Source organism: Rhopalosiphum maidis, chromosome 4 (genome assembly GCF_003676215.2).
Source record: "Rhopalosiphum maidis isolate BTI-1 chromosome 4, ASM367621v3, whole genome shotgun sequence".
Classification (NCBI taxonomy): domain Eukaryota; kingdom Metazoa; phylum Arthropoda; class Insecta; order Hemiptera; family Aphididae; genus Rhopalosiphum; species Rhopalosiphum maidis.
Window position 1 is genome coordinate 4,068,520 of NC_040880.1, and position 25,475 is coordinate 4,093,994.

Consider the following 25,475-nt stretch of genomic DNA (forward strand, 5'->3'; position numbering starts at 1 on the left):
TAAATAAATGATATATAAATTATAAACATCTCCGAATAATATTATTATCTACTACATTTAGCTAGACCGAATGAGTACCTACTACATAAATCATGACGATGTAAGATATTATAGTGATATAATAAAGAAATATACAAAAGTCATTCTGCGGCCTGCGCTTGTGTGTTGATGGTTTCAATATGTTATGTTCACATACCTACTAATTTGTTATATGCAATTAAAAACAAAAATAATAATGATACGAACTGCGGTAGACTAAGTGGTATATTAATTTTTAGATCATTGTGAAGTTTAATTAATGGTTTTCGACTTATAATAAGTATCATTAAATAAAAAAATACCTAGCTGCCGTCCTTTTTTGTATATTCATAGAATTTTGTGTCAGTCAATATTTCAACATTTACACTGGCATTTTTCTTTTCTTCAAGATAGTGATTTCAAGATAAGATTTATTTATAAATATAATTTAATTAAGGATATTGTTTTTTTTTTTTTTTTTTTTTAATTTGGTCTATAGATTATATTATAAGTATATATTATTATCAATTAATAAACATGTTATAATTGATCATTAGTTAAGTGGAGATATAGCTTCGATGCTTTAAAGTAAAAATTACGTATTAATAATATTAATTTAGTACTCTATAATATAGTTTACAATATTTATTGGGAAATAGTATAGGTATCTTTCTATATAATAATATTAATATATTTCGTACCTATACACACGACAAAACCATTCTTATTGCGATTGATTTACTAATACACAATATTGTTTGTTTATTATATAATATTTCGTTATTGTTACTTGACAATTTTAAGACGACGAAATATATTAGAATGTAATAAGTTGGCTGTTATTACATACACTATAGCTACTATACAATATTTAACTACTTTAAAAATTTAAGTAAATTTAAAACTCAAAAGTAATACAATTTTTTGTTTTTTGCATAAATTGGCAGTAATATAAGAAATATTAAACTATTTACCAACGTAATCACATGGTTATATTAATAAATTAAAAATTAACAACAATTTATAGTTATATCGAAAAAATCATAATTTATTTATGTAAAATGACGTTAATGTAGAAGAGACTCTTCTATAAATAAAATAATATATGCCAAAGAGTTCATTACGCTGGTCAGTTATACACGTATTAATAAATATTATATTTTTAAGATAATTTAGATAATTTACTGTTGAACCATTATGTATTTTTAGAGAGAAAGGTATACGGGCATTATTACTAGTTAGCCTATAATATGGTTATAATATCTGACATAAAAATTATGATTTTTACTGAGCGTTTACATTTCAAATTATCATAAGTGTCTTCATGCTCGTGACTTTTATAGTTTTATAACACGATATTATATTCGCACAACAGCGTGTGACAAATCCAGCTAAATGGACGTTGAATATATTTTACTACTTATCTGAATCTTTCGTCATTGATTTAATAATATTATAAAAAAATATATATACATTCCTGGAAATATGCAATTACTACAACAGTAATGGAATGAAACCGGTTTAATATTTCATTGATCAGTTACAGTAGTTGAAGGAATATGTTATATGTTCGAGACAGGATCTAGGTTATCACTTAGTATTTCTGTCTTATATAACAGTACCTCCTGCATAAAATACTTTTATCTGCTAATAAATTGTTTATAAATCATTATAGACATACGTACTTAAATGTTTAAAAGATTTTCAAGGATTTGTGTAATATTTAAACGTTGGACACTAGTACAGATTGACTTTTGACATAACTTGTATTATATAGATAAATATATATCGGTAAAATTGTGAATATGAAGTAATTAGTCTATAGACATATACTTGTTATTGAATCATAATAATCATTTCGATGAGAAAAATTAAATTAATTTTAAATTAATGCATCTATTACTGTTATATTAGTATGGCTTATATTATTATTATTACTATTATCAGATAGAAAGTTTTTAGAAAAATAATGACATTGCGTGGTTGATAGGGAGGTTCATTTGTTTATTATATTTTACCGTTGTAAATCATCTAATTTGCACAGATTTTCGACCCTCGAATAATTTTAAAATTATTTTTATTTTATTATCGTCATACGTTAGAATAAAATGATCGTGTATAATCTCGCATACGCGTAAAATATTAAAAAGTATTCGGTTCAGTATTCAGTCGTTGAAATGCACAACCAATTATAGAATACGGGGTTCCGGAGAGTAAAAATATTACTTAATCGAGTAAATTTATCCTCCAGACTAAAAAATAAGAAAAAAATCAAACGAATCAATTTAACAAAAAAAAAAAGTAATATCTATGCGATTCATGACTTGTGCCGTAGAACAATGGGTTTTCTTCATTGTTCGGCGAACCATGCGTGTGTCTGGTGTGTTTGGAGAAGAATCGGCGGCGAGACGGTGCGGTGGAGCGTCGGTGATCGGTTCGAGAAACAAAACATGGCGAATTCTAATCGGACGTCACATTACATTAAATACGATATTGTTATGATTTCGGTTTGTAGTCCATGCATCGGTGACCAGGAGAGCAAAATTCAATCAGCAGCGAGAAAAATATCAATACGCGCGAAAGGCTGTCTAATAATATATGTAAAAATGGCATTGTCTCTAGAAAGCGTGTCTTCGCTGTGGGACACACGATGATTTGGTCCGGCGATGTTTGACTTTGTATAGGATATACCTTTTTTTCTTCTTTTTTATTTGACATCCATTCATCCCGAAGCAGACGCGGAGCGACGTCCAACCTTCGCAGTGTGATGTGATGTGATGATTGATGTTCATTTGATACGACAAATGACCAGGCAGATCTTGCCGAGATTAAACAACAATAACAGTACGAAAACGTTTGTAATTTTCGGATGGCACATATTATACGTATGACGACTGTTCGGATCCTGTGTAATACTACTGAGGAGTTTAAAAACTAAGCGAAAATCCGTTTCTTAAGCGATGTCGTTCTATATACAATGTGTAATTCATCAGAATACATTGTACTATTTAAGTCGAGGGATGTAAAACAAAACAAAATAAATATTTACATATTTTTAAAGGTTTTTAACATTTAATATAACAATTAAATTTAATATTTTATTACGGCATACCTATTAATACGAAAGTATATAATATTATTATATAAAAATAGGACATATGTTATAAATAGGACAGAAATAAAATGTATCTTCTATAAATGAAGATAACTAAAAAGTGGAACTTTATATTAACTATTCATAAATGTATTGTTAATCATATGATTACAAATTATGATCTATCATAGGAAAGTAAAAACGTATTAATTGTTAACACAATACCAATAAGGTGATAGTTACGTTTCCAAACTAAAGAATCGTGTAGTATTAGGTGCAATATGTTTGGTATTGAATAGAAAAATTTCGCATTTTAAAATCATATTATTTTAAATATTTAGCTATAGACTTACGCTGATGAATTCGCATAATAAACATGCTTTATTTGGACGAAGAAATCCTTCGTTTCTTTTTAATCGTTTTTAAAATAAATAAACATTTAAATTTTAAATTGATCTGGTATACGGATTTCGTTTCATATTATACGTATTTTATATAATCATTTGCTGTGAGATGAAAAACTTTAAACTTGAAGAAAAGAAGAATGACAAAATTCTTAAAAATAAGTTATAAACAATGTCCGTAATATTGTTTATAGGTTTGATTTATTTACACTAAAATCAAATGAACACAAGAAGGAAAATAAAAATTGACAATGCATATACCTATATGTAAGTAAATTGACCTTTTACACTGTAGAAAATAGTACCTAGACTAAGACATTATTATAGCGTGTGGTGTAATAATTAGCAAGTCGTAATAAACTGCATACACGAGAAATAGTCGAAAAGAAAAAGTAGTAATTTCGCAGACGTAATAAGAATTTGAATTATTTAAAATTACTCGATCGACAGCAATGTCGTGTCTATAGCTGAAAAATAATAATCAACGAGTCATTTTGGAAAGGATTTTGTGCATTTTACGCGTCTTACGCGTGTATAATATACTCGTATTATGGTGAGTATAGACCGTAATGTGCTACTCGACGACGGATAATTTTATGACTGTTCATATATGGCGTGTGTGTGTGTGTGTGTTTGATTTGATAGGTAAAAGTCATTATTTCGTGTTGCACACTTTGATCCGGCGCGGGGCTCAGACTAGGCAGATATAATATTATAATTTCTGTGTACACGATAAACGTGGACAACTTATTGGAGCGTGTAAAGACTGGTGTCCATTGTACGATGCCGCGGCACAGGTAAAAAATGTGTAGTGGAAAAAAAATTGAATTTTCCACATCATTACTATTATTATTATTATTATCAGCATTACTAGCTATTATTATTGTTGTTATTATTATTATTATTATTATTATTCATGAATCATGAATCCGCATGATACACATTGCTATCGTCGGTAACTGGCTGGCGATTATTTCGAAATGGTCCGGTAGTTTGTGACACACCGAGCAGTGCGCGTTCTAAAAACGCGTTTGTGACACTTATTAATGAAAATATAAATATTACGAAGAATAATGATAATAATGAGAAAAATAAAAGTAGATTGATGTCGTGTACAGCACTGCGCTTGTGCAGTTATTATACCTCTTAAGTATACGTTTGTTTAATGTTTGTACGCAACTTTACAGTGGTAGCTGTAAATAGTGTAAATATAGGAGACCGCGTCCGTTTCGATATTTTACCCGGTAATTTATAATACCTACCGGCTACCATAGTCCAAGCAAAATCATATTATTACGGCGTTCGTGAGAACGAAAATGCCATTGTTACCGCGTTATAATATTATTATCATTACATTTTCCTATGTCACAATACGAATCCCTCGAAATATATATCAAACACATAATATGAGGCCAATTCGAAAACGAATTCGATTTCTTTCGTAAGTCGTATCGTATTCTACCGTACTCGCTACCCATATATATATATATATATATATAATATATTGTATGATAATATTATTCTCGGTGGATATTGTTTCAATACACAGTATCTACGTGCGTCTACGAAATCAACCCGAATGTCCCGAGGCGTGTTTTAAAAATTGTTTTTTTTCTGGACGATTCCTACCCGTTCACCGTTAGTTCTCATCGCGTGCTAACGCGCCAACAACATATATATAATCCGATTCAAACTATAATTATTATATATTATACCTGAGCTGGTTACACACGTTCTCTTGGATTCGTATCACATGCCTACCACGGTTTGTACGACTATGAGAATATTACGTTAACGTTACTTAAGACCACATATTTCAAGAAGCCTGCGTGCAGCGTGCCAGCGTATACATTTAGTTAAATTAGTATACAATATACAACGACACGAGAAATGAAAATATTCGTCATTAGCGTTTTACCAGGAGAATACAATTCAGATCTGAAAACCCTAATATAATTGTATTGGCCCCCGGGCGTGTATTTCTTATGAGTTTATAACCAACCGATAGTTAGTTTATAAATCTGTGTAAACAACGAAAATGTTAAACAGTTTGGTTTCCAATATTTTTTCTCCTCGAAAAACAATCTGTACAGTTAGGCAACAGACATCTATTGCAGTAGACGAGGGTGTTCCGCTGAGTTTGTAACGTTATTGTTGAATGACGTATAATTACAGAGAAACATTAATTACGAACTACAAAAGGGATGAAAGGGGACGAACCTCGCACACAATGCCGGAGGCTGTATGTATCGTTGTTGTTGTAGACGTTTTTTTTTTCTTTTCTTAAGAATCCCGAAAACCTGCAGAATCGAGCATTTTCAAAGAAAAAAATTCAAGACAAACTTATCACAACACACACGATTATTTGCCTGCCCGCCCTTATCCTGACAAATGTTTGTTGCCATTTTGAAGGGTGAAAAACTATACCGTTTACCTTTTTCGTCGAAGTCTGCAGACGATATCCAACTGACGGTGGTGTGATGATATTATAATAACAGGTGTGATTTGCGTATCAATAAAAAAAAAAAAAACAAAAACAAAAACAAAAAATAAATAAATAAAAAACAAAACGAAACGAAAAAATCACAAACTACAAACGTTTACTCGGGATACCAAAAATCGAAAAACCGTTTTTCGGTAAACAAAACGCGAAGTAAAAAATAAAAATATTTTAAATTATAAATATCGGTGAACGACGACGAGTGGACGCGCGCGACGCGATCTTCCAAGAACAAGACTGTCGGTGGGTAACCAGTCCGACGTGGATGGACGAGATCGCGCAAACCTGTTTGTACACGCCCCACCTGACCGGCGGGAACACGCGGCAGACGGGAATAGTACGAGGTACCTATAGGAAAAAAAAATAGGTAGGCAAGCAGGTATCTTGGGCTACTTTTTTTTCCCGCACCGCCGCCGTCGCAGCGGTCTTTCAACAGAGAATCACTTTATAAACTTATCATATGTTATTATTATGGTGTGCCCACCCGTTCGGTATTCGTGTTTGACGGTGATCATGACGACGATAATAATCATATAATAATAATACTTAATATTGTTAAGGATAAGTCGGCCCCGGCGGTATGTAATAATAATAATAATATTAATAATATGATGGGTTCTGACATTCCGGCGCCAAAATACCGAAACACAAAAAGCCCGGAGAAATGAGACGAAGGACGATCGTTTTTTCTGGACTAAAAAAAAATAATAATAAACACTAGTCCATGTTCTTTTTTATAATAGTTATTTAATATTCTATTTTTAAATAAATGTTGTTTGCTCTCGATGGCATACATTTGCGATATCTTCAACTACGACAGACAAACGGTACAGGGAAATTAGAAGAAAATTTAACTGTAATTATAATTGTATTAATTATTATTATTGTTATTGTTATTATTATTGTTGTTATTATTGTAACGCTTCGGTGTTTTCGGCGTCTGCACGTTTCCTGGTTAAAATCCAAACTTTCATTGGTTCCGGTTTTCCTTTCATTGGCACCAGTCCCCTGTATGTGAACTCGAACTGCGGGTCCCAGTTGTTGCTTTGATTCAGCACACTGTAGGAAACAAAAGCACAATAATTATTATTACAATACGATTTTGTAGTATGTTTACGTTAATATAATTGGATTGATTACACGTCCACGTATCATTATCTATGTTTACAATCTGTGTTTTTTTTTTGAAGATTTTACTCCGTAGAAAATTGTGAGTTTTTGGTTTTTCCATTTATTTATTTTCGTAAATGGAACAACAACAACAACAACAAAAAACTATTGTCACGAGACGACGTCATCTTTTTTGTTACCTACTCGAACTTAATACCGCCACGCTGGACACGGTGCATGCACGTCTTGTATTGATCGTGAAACTGTTCATATACATCGATCGCATATACCTATAGTCTCGGGGTACTCTATTCTTTCTTTATTTATTTTAGCCGACTAAAAGAATGTTCTAAAAACAAGCCGTCTGAATAAGGTAAAAGTTTACCTGTACGGTATACGAATATTTTTGTATTGTTTATTGCTTTATTTAATGTGTATAGCTTAACGAAGCTGAAAAATTGATTATCGTTTTATCACAGTGTCGGTTGATACGAAAACAAAACGGTAGCTCAAGGCACATGGAAATAGCGAAATAATACAGTGAAACTAACTACATTATTTTTTCCTACTCATATTTTTTTTTTTATCTTTCATTCATATATGCACTCAAAGTCTTCGCTGTTGTCATCCGTGAGTCACGAGAGATTTAAGTATTTCCGTTCGAAGCTTTCTCTTCGATTTTTCAACTTCGAAATAACAAAACCTATTTAGTTTGTGGACCGACGCGTTTACATTATTACGCTGAAGTCATAAATAATTATTATTATCACAGAAAATACTCAATTTTTATGTTCACCGTGTATTCTATATTTCTATAAACGCAGAGAAAAACAGTTTAGCTCGACACGTATGTTGCCCGCGCCTATGTATACATAACATTACATAGCAATATAGGTAATTTAATGACTAAATTACCTATAGTACTACTCATTTTTCTACATATTTAATTTTGTAGAAACTGGTTCGATTAAAATGTGGTTCAATGATTAATTTTTCGTAGACAAAAGTATAGGTTTGTACGCGATGATAATGTATATAACAATATATCAAAGTATTAAACACGACAGTGTTCGAGAACGGACTTACAGTGATTTCACTAGATATTTTTCGTCTTCAAAATACGAAATTATTGTCTAAGTATGGTATTATAATATAATATGGATACCCGCCTATTATAATACAAGGATCGTACAAGAAGTAATTTATGTTTTTTTAATCATAATAGGCCTACTCGTTGTTATTATCTCTTTTTTTTTTACAAAATAATTTAATGTTTTTTTTTTCTTACAAAACGTTCGTCGCTTAGCGATAAAAAAAATCGTAATGTTGATTACGTCTGGACATTTTCGAGGATTGGAGGCTGCTTACTACATACCGTCCGTCGACGTCATCTTCATCGTCATTATACTCAAAGCGTTAGACCGTTGTCTCGGTAAGTATACAACACACACACACACACACACACACACACACACACACACACACGACAATATTATTATTACTTACTATATACGTAATCCGAACGAACGACAAACCGTACGTGGAAACACCGATCGTTTTACTCGCGTAGGCGCGTCGGTACGACGACGTATCGGGTGGCGCCGGTCACCAGGTTATAGCTGGCAGCTCGAGACCGGAAACGTGTTTGTCGCACACACGCACGCATTCCCTACACGACGACTTGGTGACGTGTTTTCGGAACGTTTCTGGTTCCTAGTCGCGATGACCGGCCGCCGCCGATAAGTACCTACTACGTATAATAGTAATACCGGCTCGGAGTGACGGTCAAGGGTACGCGTTCAATAATACCTATATATGTATTACGTATTAAATCGTCGTACGCCGTATCGTGGATACGGTATTTTTATAGGCTTAACCCACCGCGTTTAAGACATAATGTACTGCACACCGACCGTATCGATTAAGTCCGACTTTGATGATTATGTGTAGCGTACAGGGTGACCCGACACCACGCATATATAGCTCGCGTAATATAATTTGTATTGTTGTTGAGAAAATTATTTGTTTTCTTATTGTTTTGAAAACTGAATTGTGATCGCGAAACACGAAAGTGTATAGTTTCTTTAGGATTTTTAAACCATCACAGTGTTACCCTATCTTTAAGACCTGTTGTCGTCAATATTCGTAAAGTCCGTTAAACGCTCGTTCGAATTTCTCGACGCGTCGACGTTCAAAAAATACCGTTTACCGTAAAAATAGGGTGGCTATCATTTTTGAAAAAGAGAAGCGGCACGAGAGTTTAACAACTATTTTTAAAAACTCCAAAAATCAGAGTTTTAATAAACGCGTCCGGACAAAGGATAAAATAAGGGTGAGCACTGAACTTGGTCAATGAATCACCCTGTGTATAAAAATAATATGTAACTACTACGATATTATGGCTTCTGAGGGCGGCGGGAAATCGACAACCGTAAGTCGTCGTCGTCGTCTGCCGTTCAGTCGATCGGTCGGTCGGCAGATCGGTGGGCTTGTCCGGTAGGTCGGTCGGTCGTTAGTTATCTGTCGTACACGTGACGACCGCGTTTCAGGAATGACCATGCAGGCGGTGTTGGACGAATTTTACGCGCAGATTGTGGCCAAACTGGAACGCGACGAGCTGATACCGGCCTACAAGCGGTCGATGCACCGCGAGTACCTGGCCACCGTGGTGGACGGGCTGTGCGGACCGTGGTGCGGCCGGGACAAGCGTCGAGCGTGCGAGGCCGCGGTGGCCGGGGCCGTGGCCTATCACGGCCGCGTGGTCCGGGAAAACGGGTCCGTGTGCCCGCTCGGCAAACACCACGACATGCTGTACGTGATGGCCCGCTTCGCCATGGACGCGGACGCCGGTCCCGAACCCGTAGCCGCCCTGCTGACCGCCATTTACACGTAATTTATGTTGCACTACACTTTAATTTTTGTATACGCGATCGTTACGATAATTCGATTAGAGCTAATACGAGATTACGCGAGTCGCATTGAAAATAATTAATGTGTAATTCGTGTTGGGGGTGCGATGGGGAGGGTAACGCGAGCTTAACGACAATAAAATAATAGTAGAAATGTAATAAAATAATATAAAATAAGATTTAATCAATGTCGAATTCAAAGGGCCTAAACACCATAAATATCATAGTTTATTAAAACGGTCTATAATATAATATGATATACATCTATCTGCACGAGTCCCATGTGGTCTCTCTACCGGTGAATGTAGTTCGATTACTGCCGGAAAGTAATACCTGCGATTATATGGACGACAGCTGAGAACGAAATTCTGATAGCTTTTGGATTCTCAGAGTTATTATTAAATCGTTTTTACACCGTTCAGACGTCGTTTGCTATGATATATATCATAGTATGTTATCATATGTCCATTTTTTCTTATTACTCAAACGACTTACCTCCGAGTCCGAATAAATATTTGTACGAACGTTATAATCGTTCTCGTGTATAATTCCAGTAAGTGACCGATGTCTGATATCTATTAGACACGGTGTGTAAAAGAAAAAAAAAACAAAATCATTTAAAATAATAAAAATAAAGTACGTTTAAATAATTGTATTATGCACGCGCGTGTTTATCGACTGTTTTACGCTATTGGACGTTTTGGTCGACAGAGGTGGCGGGTATATTATTATGCGGTACTAGAGATATTTAATACTATTATTACGTGAGATATTTTGGCCGTCATCCAGTCAATCCGGATTAAGGACCCAGTGGACCCCGGAGCGAACACGAAATTGTGTCCCGTGCTCTGAACGACTACAGTTTAAACGAACACAACCTCTGTGTAAACGACCGACTTTTTTAATTGTATATTTCCTATAGATAATATTATTAAAATGAAAACCATTATATTCTATACATATAATCACAAACACGACGTCATAATTACATCTATACGTCGATTAATTAATAATCAATCATTCGTGATACGAATCACGCGAGTCCTGCACAGTTTCCCTCCCTATCAACGAAGCTTGCAGATTTACTGATCATTAAAAGTTACGCAGTAGATACACAAACTTCGTTTAGCGATCATCAGCGTGAAATGCACGAAAAGAAGTCGTCGTGGTCCCCACTTTCAATTTCTTATACCGAAACCGATGAAATCAAAAATGCTAATTATTCCCATTATCAATAATAAATGTATTCAAATTCTGATTTTTGGAACTTTTAAGTATACTCCAGGGCCATATTTTCAATTATTTAGATTTTTTTTTATACTATTTAGGAGTTTTCCGTGACGATACCAAACTTATTTTTACAAATAAGAACCAAACTTTTTTACTTTAAATTATAATTGAGTAGATGGTTTTTTTTAATGTTGATGAATCTAAATCAAAATTCAAATTAATAGTTTTTCTCAGATATTAATAGGGCTGGTAAGGTATGTACCGAAAAAAACCATCAACCATGTATTTTATACGCTAAAAAAACCCTTAAATAGTTTGTTGTGTGCACTGATTATTTTTATTTTTAATAAGTTTTGAACCCAAAAATATGCTCGATTAAATAAAAAATAATTTTGCATAACTGCACAATTTCAAGACTTTTACGTGGACTTTTAATCTGAAAAAATAATTATTCTCATTTTACTTTTCGTCACCAGTCGTGCGTAATCTCGTTTTTTAAGCCATACGGATCAGTTTATAAAATTACGATTAATAATATTCGATCAGGGAAAAACTTTGTTAGTATCTACATAATAAAGTTATTTTTCAAAAGTAAAAATCTTAACATAAAATTCAAAAACCGGATTTTATAGTGTTGAATGAACTAAAAACACTAATAAGATGTTATAAAAAATGAAAAAAATAAAAACTTTTTAATCCAATTAAAAAATACATGAAACACTGAGGTTAGCTTAAGGTACACACAATTAGAGAAAAAAAATGGACGTGAGCATAATTGGCGAATCATCCTGTATATTTTGGCGCCACAGACTATACGGTATGCGGAAATTCTTCGCCAGCTATTTATTATACTCCATCACTACTCCAGTAGTCTTGTGGTTACTTCGACGAAAACGATGGGCTACGAACATTTCGCATAATTCTCAAAATCGGAAGCGACTAATACAATCAAATCCGATCGAAATTTCAGTCTCATAAAATACCTATATTTTGTTATTGGCCTGACGAATCGCTCGATTTGTCCCACTTCGACTTTAGCGTAACGTATAGTCGACGAGACGCGCCGGCGCCGATGCAGCGGAATACGGTTCCGATTAAATCCGTGAAAGAATAATACCATCGATAGCTATGTAGAAAAATTATTATTATTATCATCGGGCAAATAGAAATCTTATCGTTAAGAGGAAGTTTGTGTATAAAAATGTCTAGTATAAACTCTCTACTGTTCTACCGAACGCGTTTACGTGCTTTTATGTGATTAACATAATACCGTTTGAAATCTATAATTGAAATATATAAATCATGCAAACACCTAGAAAATGTTCGTTTCTCTTTTTTCCTCTCCTTCAAACCAAATAGTTTTAGAACATTGTCATTGTTTATTTTTCGTTACAAATTTTTTAGACATCGATATTCAATAATAATAATAAACATATTATTATTGTCATCAATTTCTTTTGTCGTCTCTATAAAATTATGCTATATACAATACATTTCATTTGTTAATACTTGGGTATGTTTGTTAAATGTTTTTTCGTCAGATTAAAAATCTCAGACATATTCAAATTATTCATATTATACGAAATATAATCGTAAGAAATATTCTGCAATTTTCGAATAAATTCAATTTTTCGAGGTCGAAAGAGGTTATTGGTAAAACTATATTACATATATTTCATTGTAAAGTCCAATTGAATTAGAATCTGGAATTAGCTTATATATTATTCAAAGGTTTTTATTTAAGCAAAAAATAATTTTGATAATTATTCCAATACTCTGTGGTATAAATATGATATTATAATATCATAGAAAACAAAGCGATATTATCACAACAGCAACTGAATCATATTTCGTTTATTAGTCTTATTTGGTCATATACACCTGATTCGAATTAATAAAAATGTTAGGAAAACACAATAATATATGAAATATAAAAATTATTACTTAATAATGTGTGAAATTAAAATGTAAAATTAATAAATCCATTAATTATTATTATAATTGTATTTTTATATTAGTTGAGATATTGCAATAAAATTACATCAGAAATAGTTTTCAATTGACCTATATATATATATATATCTTTCATTAAACAATTTAATGTTTGAAGTAATTAGTTATCAGTATTGGTTTCCTAATTAGTTTTGATTTTAAGTTAACTAAAGGCTGCTTGTCTCACTCATTCCAAAATAATAAAATAATCATCTATCACAACCAAAAAATAATGAACAATATACATTGTAATTATTTTTTAATTATATTTTCATCAAGGAACTTTTTATAACTTTACTGTGGGAACAAAATGTGAACCTAAAATTAAAAATTATTGTATTTAATAAAAGTACCTAGTTTTAAATATATATAGAGCTACTTGGTAATTGAATAATTATGAATAAAAAAAAAGGAAATACTTTCTTCGTGTTCATTATTACAAAATGAACAATCGTATCCGTGTATAATGAATATACACGTATTCTAAGAACGAAATGAATCGACCACAAAAATGAAAAGTAAACAAATTAAATAAAATATTTTATTATTATTTATTTATGTCCTTAAGATATAAACTGCATTTTAGTTGGATTAGACATCACGTAGAAAGTCTTTAAAATCACTAAAATAATTAAATCACTACTTATGTAACAATGTTAAAAACCTTTACGACATAATCACGTATCATACGTATTACGTATGTATAATGTATATATGTATATAAATACATTTTTACAGAATAATTTGTTTAAGGTCATTTCTTAATAATATCATATTAACAATAATATGTTTTAATTAAGAAAATACGTTTTTAAAATTGTAAGCTATTTGTTTATAATGCCCATGTTTCGGAACGCACAACGCACAAGTACAATTACCAAGATTTGTTTTGTTGTAATTAACGCAATTTAACTTAATAATATAATATGTATGTCACTGTAGAAAAAATGATGTTTATTTACATTCTAAATAATATGTTCTCCGTCCGTGTATGGATGGAATGTATTAAGTATTTAAAGTTCGTTAAGTATTATATTTTACAAAACGCACTCGAGCATTATAAATTAAATAAATTATAATATATGCGTAAATAGGTAGGTTTGTATCGCGAAAATTGAAATGACTGTAAACGGTAGATTATGCAAATAATACTCATTTGTCGTTTCAAGAATAGTTATGCATTAAACGTTTTATATTTTAATTTAGCTTTGGAAGAAAAAAAAATTAACATAATATATAGTTTTTACTTTTAAGTAAACAAACGTCTTATTACTATTCCGTTTGTGTAAGTATAACGTATAACAATACATTTCCGGCCAAAAAATATTAAGATTTTTAGATTTAGTGATAATCGTAAATTATAAATGGAACACATAGCTATATAGTACATAGTACACTTTAATATTTATAACCTGTATTACAATATTATAATATGTAGTATAATGTTTGTCATTTTCAATTCAATTTTTTATTTGAAACTTATTTCGAGTATTTAAGTCGGTAACGACGATGATAAGTAGAATGTTAAGGATTTCAGGATCACAAAAAAAAAAAATGTATGTACCTACATGATATTATGTTGGAATAGCATAAGGTAGCAATACACTGTGAAAACCATGACGAATATTAAATGCTATTGTGTAATGGATTGCTCGTTTCAGAATGTTTTGTTGTCGGGATAGGTGTTTGCACTACAGTTAATTTTTTTTTAATCGTATTTCTAATTCGGATTCGATGAGATATTAAAAAAATACAATTCGTTACGTCATGTTTTAGAATTAGGGTATACCACTACGCACATTTGATTTTTCTATTCCACAAGGACACAAGGTCAAGCTAAACTGAAACGTGGGAAAAGGACTAATGCACTTAAAATACTTAATATACATTTTAATTTACTCGAAAACTGGACCATTATAATACATTTAAAATAAGAAATAAATTATGACAAATACAATAAATACCTACGCTATCGCACTTATACAATTATTATTTATTAGTATTTTTCTGTTTGAACGTAATATTTTGCATGATATAGCCGATGTTAGTTATACGAAATAAAATATTAACACCACATTATACAATGTATTTTTAGATTTTAGAAATAACTTAACTATAAATACACATTATTAAATTATGATTATTGAAAATTATACAAATTAAACCTGTAGTTCTTAGTATTTATATGACGTTCTTAATAAACTTGTATCTTTTTCGAAAATATAGTCTCTATGAATTAGTAAGCATTTAATTAAAAACTAATGTTTATTTAATTTAAACAATTTATTAAAACTATATGATAGTATATTATAATATACATTTTATTTTATATGTTTAAATATAAAGAATTATTTAATGATATGAGATCATAAAAATTTATAAATAACATTTATAATTTTTTTTGTGTATAACAAAATATTAAACGAAGATTTTATTGAGTACAATTTTATATTTTTATCGAAGATTTTTAGATCGATTTTTCTTTGCCTTTCAAAAATGTTTAAGGAAATTAACATTATTATACTAAGACATAATTCATATTGTTGAAACTTTCCCAGACAACCCGAATGGTTTACTTTATTTGAAAATAATTTGATTTTTCATAAGAAATTCATCTCTTTAAAGTGTAAAATTATGTTTTTTAATAGTTTATTCCTATTACACATTATGCATTGTTTATTATTTTAGTTTTGAACAGTTTTAAATTTTAATAAATTATACTTGTATTCATCTCACGTGTGGTAAGGGATTGCTAAATTATCGCATTAAACCTTCGTGTGGTGGGAGTTGTAAAATTAAAGTACTTTAGTCTTTAAGTTTGTTTTAAACTTGTAGTTAGTTTAAATTTCATTGTTTTCATTAAAAAACAAATGCAAAACATATTTAAATATTCTGAATGTTGTTTAAGTAATCATAATTTGTATAATATCATGTGCATTGATAATATGCGTTTTGAATATTACAATAATTGTTTAAATTATTATATACAAATTTAATATAAAAAAAGTATTAAAAAGAAAAAAGATATGACGTTATAGTGTGTACGTTAATAAACATTGTGTTTATATTATTATTATTTCCCAGTCACGATATTTTGTTTGTTTACACATTACAGTTCTAACCTTGAGCCAAAGAAATCAAATTTTAAATTTGCTCCGATATATTTGATATCTCTTTCAACACGTAAAAAATAATTAGTTTGCAATATTTGTATTCATACGATCATATGGCACAAATGCCACCAATTAATATCCGGAGTTATTGTTATTCTATTGTAGCACAAGGACAGTGCAGCTTATGTGAGGTCCTCCCTAATGCCTCGGGATGTCAAGCCTATAATACGGTCTGATCTGAGAGTGGTACGTTTTGATTACAAGTTTGTTGACTTTACTTGGCCTAGTTGGGAAAAATATTCATTGGTATTCTATAAGTGGTATTAGCGAAATCATCATTCATACACAGATAAAATATTTGTATTTATTTATTATTATTATTATATTATCATATAAAATTTCAACTCACGTATAATATATATATGCCATCACTAAATAGAAATGATGGGCATTATTGCCAAACGTTTCTTTTTTAGGAAAGTTTGATGGGAGCCGTCGGAATGCGTAGTCAAAGATGAGTTATTTTTTTTTATACATTTTGATCTGTATGAAACTTATTGTATGTACTTATTAATTTTGAGTATGAAGTATGATTTTTCTTACATGTGTATATCATAGTATGTATCTACTGTAAATCAATGTCAACAAAACACGTGTGGGTATGTGTAAAAAATATAATTTATAAGAAATTATTTATACTCAAATGTCAGTTAATTAGGAATTTTTATTTCAACACTTTTAAATACCCAAACAAAATATAATATTGCGTTAAACAGGGTTTTAAAACTGTGTCGCATAACATATAGCTAAAAAGTAGAAGAGTGATAGTTGACACATGTCCAAAACGAACACCTTAACGAAACGTCAGAAGACCGCTGATATCTATAATTCTGTGTACATGGTCCGGAAGTGCATTTAGAATATGACCTACAATTTCTTGAAACTATTAATGCTAGTATTTCTGGTCTTACTTTCGTTCCCATTCAGTTAAAAAATTAACGTCATGTAGATGAATGTTTTATTTAAATTGCGTAGAAGTCAAATATAGGTCAATTTTAATTTCAATGTACAAGCGCCTTATTCATCCGAGTTTATTGGTTACCGGTTATTATTGCTTACTGGTTATTAATATAAAAATACAAAATGTTTCTATATAAATATATATAATATACATAATTGTACGTATAAAATCATAATAAAATAATTTATCGAGTATTAAAGTTATACAGTATTGATAGTCATGGTAGTTGTTAAAATCATGTTTAACAAATGTACCTGTATATATACTCTGATCAATTATAAAAAAATATTTTAAGAAAAAAAAATAGTTATAAATAGTTAGCGTTTGTGGTATTTTGTGTTTTTAACAACAATATTAGGACTCTTAAATGTAATTATGTCTAGTACCTATGTCCTATTGTATGATTTGAATGCATTTTATAAAATCATTATTATTATAAGCACAAGTTATAGGTTTGGTGTGCTTGAAATACAGTTCATACTCGTGTTTAGAGGCTTTTCCAAAGTATTAAGAACATTCATACACTTATACGCAGGTATAATGATTTTTTTTAAATGTGAACACACTTAACGAACTATATCCTTGGATTTATGATAAAATTCAACTTAGCTATTCATCCTGCGTTAAAACTAATGAAGTATAGATATTATTAGATATATTCAAGAAAGCGAAATCCTTGAAAATGATAATCATCGAAAAATTATATAGGTATTATATTCCATAATATTATATCCCATAGTTAGGTACTGCAATTTAGAACAGTTCTAAACAGTATTATAGTTACTGTAACTAGGATTTGAACAAATGTACACAATCATAATGGTTAGTTTAGATTACATTAAAATTATGAAAACCACATTACGTATACGAGTCAGGACGGCTTTTTTTGATATTCAATTACAAAATATTCGTTAAGTACAAATACTTTGATATTATTTGTTGTCGAATAAATCTAAGTTTAAACGATTTATTTAGTTCTTGTTAAAAAAAATAATTATGTATACCTACGTATAATACGTATATTAGGTATATACAATACCTAATGAGTAATGAGTATTAACATATAAAAATAGGAACAATATTATAGAGTAATTTAATATTCTAATTATTATATTTGACTAGTTATGAGCTAGATTGTTTTGTTTATATATATTATGATTTTAAACCTCACAATATAGTATAATATATATTTAATACATTAATTTAGGTATTAAACTATAATTTTTAATTTTGTACTTTTGTACCAATGCCATTATTTGAATTTAAGTAAAAATGAATAACAATGATTAGTTTATAAATAGCTTGGCTTTTGCATTGCATTTTAGTATCGTTAAATTGTTTATGTTGTTTAATGAAAAAAAAAAAATATAAATGTAATTTTAAAGTGTACTTTAAATTTTTTTATGGATGTGTTAAAAACAACTTCATTAGTTACGGATTCTAAAGATTTCTTATTGGTTAGTTAACTTTTATGTATTCAAACATATATTGAATCTTATTTTTTTTAAATTTATTTAATGCATTTAATGATTTTATAATAACTGGATCCGTGTACTACATATTGCATTGGTACAATTTAGTAAAGTATTTTACATATATTATATATTAATTTCATTATAAGTTATTATAGTGCAATATATTAATGTTTTAAATAGCAAAATGCTAATGTATATTAATTGCTATGTTTTTGAATATTTCCGTATTATAAGTATTTTTTTTTTAATAAGAATCATGACTGTAAAAATATTAACTTCAAAAAACTATACATTGTTGTATAAAACGTTGTATAAACGTTGTATAAAAAGTGGAAAACTTAATAAATTTAAGGCTAACGCTAAAATCCAGAAAAATATAATATTTATATATATATTTATTTGTTATAGGTATTACGTTAGAAAAAATACCTTTTATCTACGGCTGACTGTGTTTAAACAAAAATCTTCTCGTGAAGTTTTATTTGAATCAGTTATTCGGTCATTGTTCTTCTTATTTACTATATATCATTATATCAACGAACTACTGAACGGTAAAATACTTAGAATTTGAGCTATTGCATTTCACTTTTTAATATTTACTATTCGTTTTATTTACTGGTTTACAGCTCATTTTCTATTAATTTTTAATTTTATTATACTGAATTTAACGATTTAGCAAAACGACTATAATAATTTAAATCTGTTAATTCATCTTAAGTTTCTTTTTTTTTTATGATAATATAATCAGAGATTGTTGAAATAATCTTGTAAATAATTCAATAACTTGTAAATAATATTGTAAATTTGTAACATTTATCGGAGAATATTTTAATCCAATGGATCAAAACGTGGTGGCCGAGGAGAGTTCATTGTGATTATATACTAGACTTTCGTACTTGATCCATAGTGATAATATACTAAAAAATTATTCAAACAACGTAGTTACTTATTATACACGCACACCCGCAAAATAGGCGAATAGTAATAAAATATAAAGCGATTTTTGTGGTTTGGTTCCGAATCGCTTGTAGAATAACGATTGCAGTATAGACGGATACTTGGCAAGTACTGACCACTCGCGGAAACAAGCGCGATAATATAATGACGATATTGTAAATGCATAATTAGGTAGTTATAATAACCTAGTAGAAACTGATCATTTTCGATTGGCACCGCCGCGCGCCAATTGAGTTAAATTTAGAATCAGGTCCCGAGTTCTGACAACCGGACGATCACCTATTGACCCACTGGCCCAACACCCGTTACGACTTATATCATAACATTATACGAATATGATAATATTACTATTATTATTGTGGTATACGTGTATTATGTATTATGACCAGGCTGTGCGTAAAGCCGTAAAAATGCATAGGATGTGAAATAAGGTTGGGTTCACAACGACGTGTTAACCCTTTCTCTCCAACCCGAAATACAACTTATGTACTCACGATTTTTTTACGTAAAAACTTACGTATTACCACTTTGCCGGTTTACCCTAACACAATAATATAAATGCAGATGTGTTAATGTTAAACATAATCCATGACTTTAATTGGTACATAATATATAGTGTACCGTATAGATTTTCACGGTAATTCGCTACAACTCAAGTCCCACAGTTATCCGACCCTAATAATTATTATTCACACTATTATAGTGCCTATAATATAATCTATTGATAATTATTCCGATAAACCTACCATATTGTTATTTAATATTTACAGGTGGTTATACAATATATAATATGAAGTGCGATAAAAAAAAAGTAAATTTTACGACGTATAGAAAAAAAAAAAAACATAGAATAAATAAAAGTTTTCCCTATAATATATTAGTCTTCACCGCAGTTCTCTATCACTATTCAAAAACTAAGAAATGATTTACCCTTTTGATTAAATATAGATATTATAGGGTTAATATTTTTTTTATTGAGTTAAAAATAAATAAAAATACAAAAAATAGAAAAGAATCATTTAAATATTGACGACCAAAATTTAAAGAAAATATTTTGTAAAAAATAATAATTTAATAAATAAAAAATTAAAGTAATTTAATTTTTTTGTTATTTAAAAAAAAAGTCCCACTATAAGCACGCCGTATTTACAAACATCGATATTTAAAAAATGTAACTATCACGATATGACTATTATTAATAGAATAAACAAGTTAAACGACTGTTTTGACTTTAAAATTAGTATTTACGTGATGTTAAAAATTGGGTTTTATAATTTCTACACAGGAGACTACCAATACTGTAATTGTCACGAAGCACAACTCTTGTATTGAGTCAAAGTTCAATGTACTTCTACCAATATTATCTCCAATGTTTACGACGTGTGTAACTTTTTATGTTGTTATTATGCAGAAATATGCAATTGATATGTTTTTTACTTGAAATATGCAAAAAACACAGAGATAAACGTTGAAATCAGAATATGCTAATAAGATATTGTATAATATATAAGGATAATCAACACGTTATGAAATTTATAGGTTTTTAACCGGAGACGGTCAAATAGTTAAATATAGCCGAAAATATGCGTTTCCATTTAAATCCGAACCGCACGCGTAGGTTACACGAATATCATTATATTATGCGTTGTTTAACAGGATCGTCACGACGAGAAACCACACTATTATCATTATAATCGTCGTGTGCCGTTGCAGGTGCGAGAAAACGTTGGAAAAGCTTTTCGAGGGCGCCGTTGTGGGCAGCAAAGTGGCGCGCATGATCAGCGGCCGGTGGACGGACTTCGGAGCGACCGTCGCGGACAACCAGACGGCGTTGGACTTTTATCTGGACCGGGCGACGCGCGCGCGACTCCTGCTCGACGGCCGCCGGCTGCAGGACGTCCGGATGCGGTCGTACCGGGCGGCACCCGTGGTGGTGGCCGCGGTCACGGGAGACCTGGCCGCCGTGGCCATGCTGTTGCGGTACGGCCCCGACGAGAGGTCGGTACGCGCGGCCATCGCATACTTGCGCCGTTCGGCCGACCACGACCGCGGCCCACCGTTCCCCGATCGCGACCAGTCGTGTTTGGAACTGCTGCTCAGAGCCGTCGTCTGCGAGGGCGACGGGCGCGGCAGCGTTAGTGGTGACGAGGACGGCAGTGTCGACGGTTTCGGCAGTGTCAACGGTTTCGGCAATGGCGACGAGTCCAGACGTGGCGGAAATGTCGTTCCGGCGCTGCTGCATCTGTCCAGATGCGCAGTGCGCAAAGCGTTACACCGAAACTTCAGTCTACCACACGGCATACCGCAGTTACCTGTGCCCAGGTCATTGGTATCGTATTTAGATCTCGAGTGTTGATCCGTAGCGTTTCTACTCACACCTACTCACCAGGCCGGTCGTTCCACCGCAACCATCGATGTACGCGTTGTATTTTTATCTCCGTCGAATACGTTCGCAGCTTGTTATTATAGTCATTCTAATAAAATAGTGATACAGCTCGTGATATCATTTTTTCTCTTTTATATTTTTTTTTACCGAAGCTTTGCACCAGAATTGATCCGAATCCGTGACACTACTTAAAACCCTTATAGAAAATCAAACAACGTCTGATTTAACCCAAATGATTATTTGACACCAACAATCGGAACAATACATTCCGATTAACCCAAAAACCGTATGATTTTTCATATCACAAATTTTATGTTATTAATTTTATTCAAAATGTTGCCCTCTTGTGGTATAAAATATTTATGTCATATATTTGATCACACTTTTAATAGTTATTTAAGTTTTTTTCTGAACTATAAGACGCCCATGTTAATCATAAAAGCCACGATTATTAACCTCAAAAAGTTTCTTTAAATTCCTTATCCTGATGCTTGAACTCGGAATATATTCAGCACCCTTCACTCAAATAAATGATTAGGATGCAAAGCTTTGCTTCTTAATTTTCCAATAGTTTTACGAGGTTTTCCGCAATAATCTGAATGCTATTGTAGTACCGATATTGACTATCGTTTGTTAATTAGGTTAGTATTAGCACCGCGACCGCCTTGGTAACTAAGATTGTAACACCGCGACTGTGGTTGGAGACGTTCCACTGGCATATTATTATTATACATAGGCACTGAACGCTTCAAAAAAAAAAAAGTTATTGATATACAGACATTTATTAGTCTTGTTGTTTTCATTAATTAAAATATCGATTTATTTTTTCAAGTGTGCGGCTCCTATTGGACTCCTGTGAATTTAAACAGCGCAGTAATAAATTACCCAAAAGAGTGAAGCAGGTAATAAACTATGGTGACTTTAAAACACGGTTTAAAATAAATAAATAATTGTTTTACCCTACAGTCAATATTGAAACAATTAATTGTATTACGCTCGTCGCTGTTAATACTTTCTATAATTATTTAATAAACCACGAAGATGAATAATGTAAATGAGTTAAGGTGTCCCGTGAATTGCTTTGTACGATGTATAATATATTAATGTAATATATTGTGTATTGTAATCGTTTGTATTGTACACAGCTTTAGTTTCACGATCAAATACATTTTTCATTACGTAATTTTGAAAATGATTGTGTTATCGACGTGTTATTTTTTATTTATATTCTTATCGAGAATGTTTTGACATTAATTATTAACATAATTTTATAATGGAAAATATGATAAGTAGGTACGTTTTGAAAAATTATTTATCATGTGTGATATTCAGGGTAATGGTAGTCATTAGTTATTTATTGGCATAGAAATTGATTTTAATAATTGTTATAATATATTATCATATTATTTACCTATAATACCTAATAAATCTGATGATAAAAATATAAATATTATTACCTATTAAGATATGTGTACGAATTTATATGTGAATTACGAAAAATTTGGATTTTTTTTTCAATAAATAATTTGATTTGTCGTAACTATAATGTTTATGGAATTGTTTGATGAAATAAACATTTATTTTCTAATCATATTATTATAATGTACCTAATTGATCTATAAAATATTAGGTATGTATAAAACTACATTAATATAACCGTTTAACATTTAACATAATTGGTTTGTTTTTTCCAGTCAATATATAAAATTAGATGCATAAAAATATAAAATGTGAAAGTTTTACTATAGAAATTTGAATAATATTATCAACGGTTGTCAATAGGTGCATTACGTTAATGTAACGTTCTTATGAAACTGGAGATGAACTATTTGTATTCTTTGTTTTCACTTTACATATTCATAATTTTATCTACATTTATGTAAACATTAATTTTGAAAAATGTATATAAACTTTATGCAATCATGAGCTGGTCCGAGAATCGTTGATAGAACATTCATTATACTACATGGATAATATTTCATTATTCATTATAGTATTATTATTATCGTAATATTGTATAAATTAAATTGTAGTGGAAATGTTGTTAAAAATCTAATAAACAAAATTATTATGATCACATGTGCAACAGTAATGATACTTGCATTTATTTAGGTACACGTATTTAGTAATGATTTGTTATCAGATTTTTTTTTATATAAATATAAAATATAAAACAAATATTAGATACAAAACAATACATGTTATATTATGAAAATCATCTTATAGAACAAAAGTACTCAATTCAATAATAATATAGTGATTTTGAAATGTCTTTATTGTTTTCTTTAAAAGTAAATTTTGTTTTATTTTATCGGGAGTAAGAATGGATGTTTGCAATTTTATACAATCCATAGAAGATTAAAATTATTTGAATGTATTAAAATTAAACTGAATATTAGCTGTCGCCCTTTAAAATACTTGTAATTCAGTTCATTATTAGATTATCATTAACGTGAAATTGGACAGTAGTTCGTTAATATTTTCCCGGTCGTTGCTCATTAGTACAGCTTACTAGTTACTACAGTAATAGTTTAACGAGGTGTAACGTTCCTTAAAAAAAGCATCATCACCGGATCCTTATAGTGTTAGTCAATGGAAATTTAAAAGCTTAATACGATGGTGTAAGCGCAGCTATTAAATTGCACGTTATAAATACACTTTGCAGTCGGTCAAAATTAAAAACAAAAATTGAAATATTAATGTACACTATACGAGTACAATTATTGTAATACTCTATTAATATTGTTTTCCTAGTGATTTGTTACTCACAGGTGTGATTGTATAAATATAGTATATAGCTATGTAATTTTATCATCAGAACCTGGATGTGTAATATTTTGTTAAATTAGTTTTACGACAAGGTACTGTCAACTCAAATTTAGAAGCATAAAATTAATTAAAAGGTAGTATAAATAATTTTTTTTTTTTTGTGAAATGGTAAAATATTAAAAGGGCGGTGAGGGGAATTAAGCCTGGCCTTTCTCTAAGTTAAATATTATGCTAAAGGAAAAAAAAATAAATTATCGCCTCAAATAGTTATAAAAAATGCCTATAATATATGAAAAACTATAAGAAATTTGAAACGTGTTAATTATTTAATTTTTTCGTGAAACGTATACTGCAAACGAATTTAACGAGGCTTAAATTAGTATTGATTTTTATCGAAAGGAGACTAATAAAGTAATACAACTACTAAAGCTCTTGAAAACTAAATGAAAACAAAAGTTATTTTATCAGCGCTATATCATTATTATTAAATTCGTATA

At 30.6% G+C, this 25,475-nt stretch overlaps 2 protein-coding genes across 2 annotated transcripts in view; one reads left to right on the forward strand and one right to left on the reverse strand.

Moving 5' to 3' along the window:
- Nucleotides 1–6,796: 6,796 nt before the first annotated feature.
- Nucleotides 6,797–25,475, reverse strand: part of LOC113549695 (guanylate cyclase soluble subunit beta-1) — a 31,980-nt gene continuing 13,301 nt past the window's right edge. Inside the window, exon 14 of the mRNA XM_026951112.1 lies at nucleotides 6,797–7,075. Within this exon, the coding sequence (XP_026806913.1) occupies nucleotides 6,928–7,075 (148 nt within the window). The 3' untranslated portion in view covers nucleotides 6,797–6,927. The remainder of the gene's footprint in view (nucleotides 7,076–25,475) is intronic.
- Nucleotides 9,441–23,479, forward strand: LOC113549700. Its single transcript, XM_026951128.1, has 2 exons — nucleotides 9,441–10,015; nucleotides 21,537–23,479. The coding sequence occupies exons 1-2, from the start codon at nucleotides 9,678–9,680 to the stop codon at nucleotides 22,177–22,179; spliced, it is 981 nt and encodes a 326-aa protein (XP_026806929.1). The 5' UTR covers nucleotides 9,441–9,677; the 3' UTR covers nucleotides 22,180–23,479.

What these genes read in the sequence shown, in the direction of transcription:
- LOC113549700 (XM_026951128.1), top strand. Translation starts at nt 9,678, where the DNA reads ATGACCATGCAGGCGGTGTTGGACGAATTTTACGCGCAGATTGTGGCC. An exon ending in CTGCTGACCGCCATTTACAC is followed by an intron (nt 10,016 to 21,536) that starts GTAATTTATGTT and finishes GTGCCGTTGCAG; the next exon opens with GTGCGAGAAAACGTTGGAAA.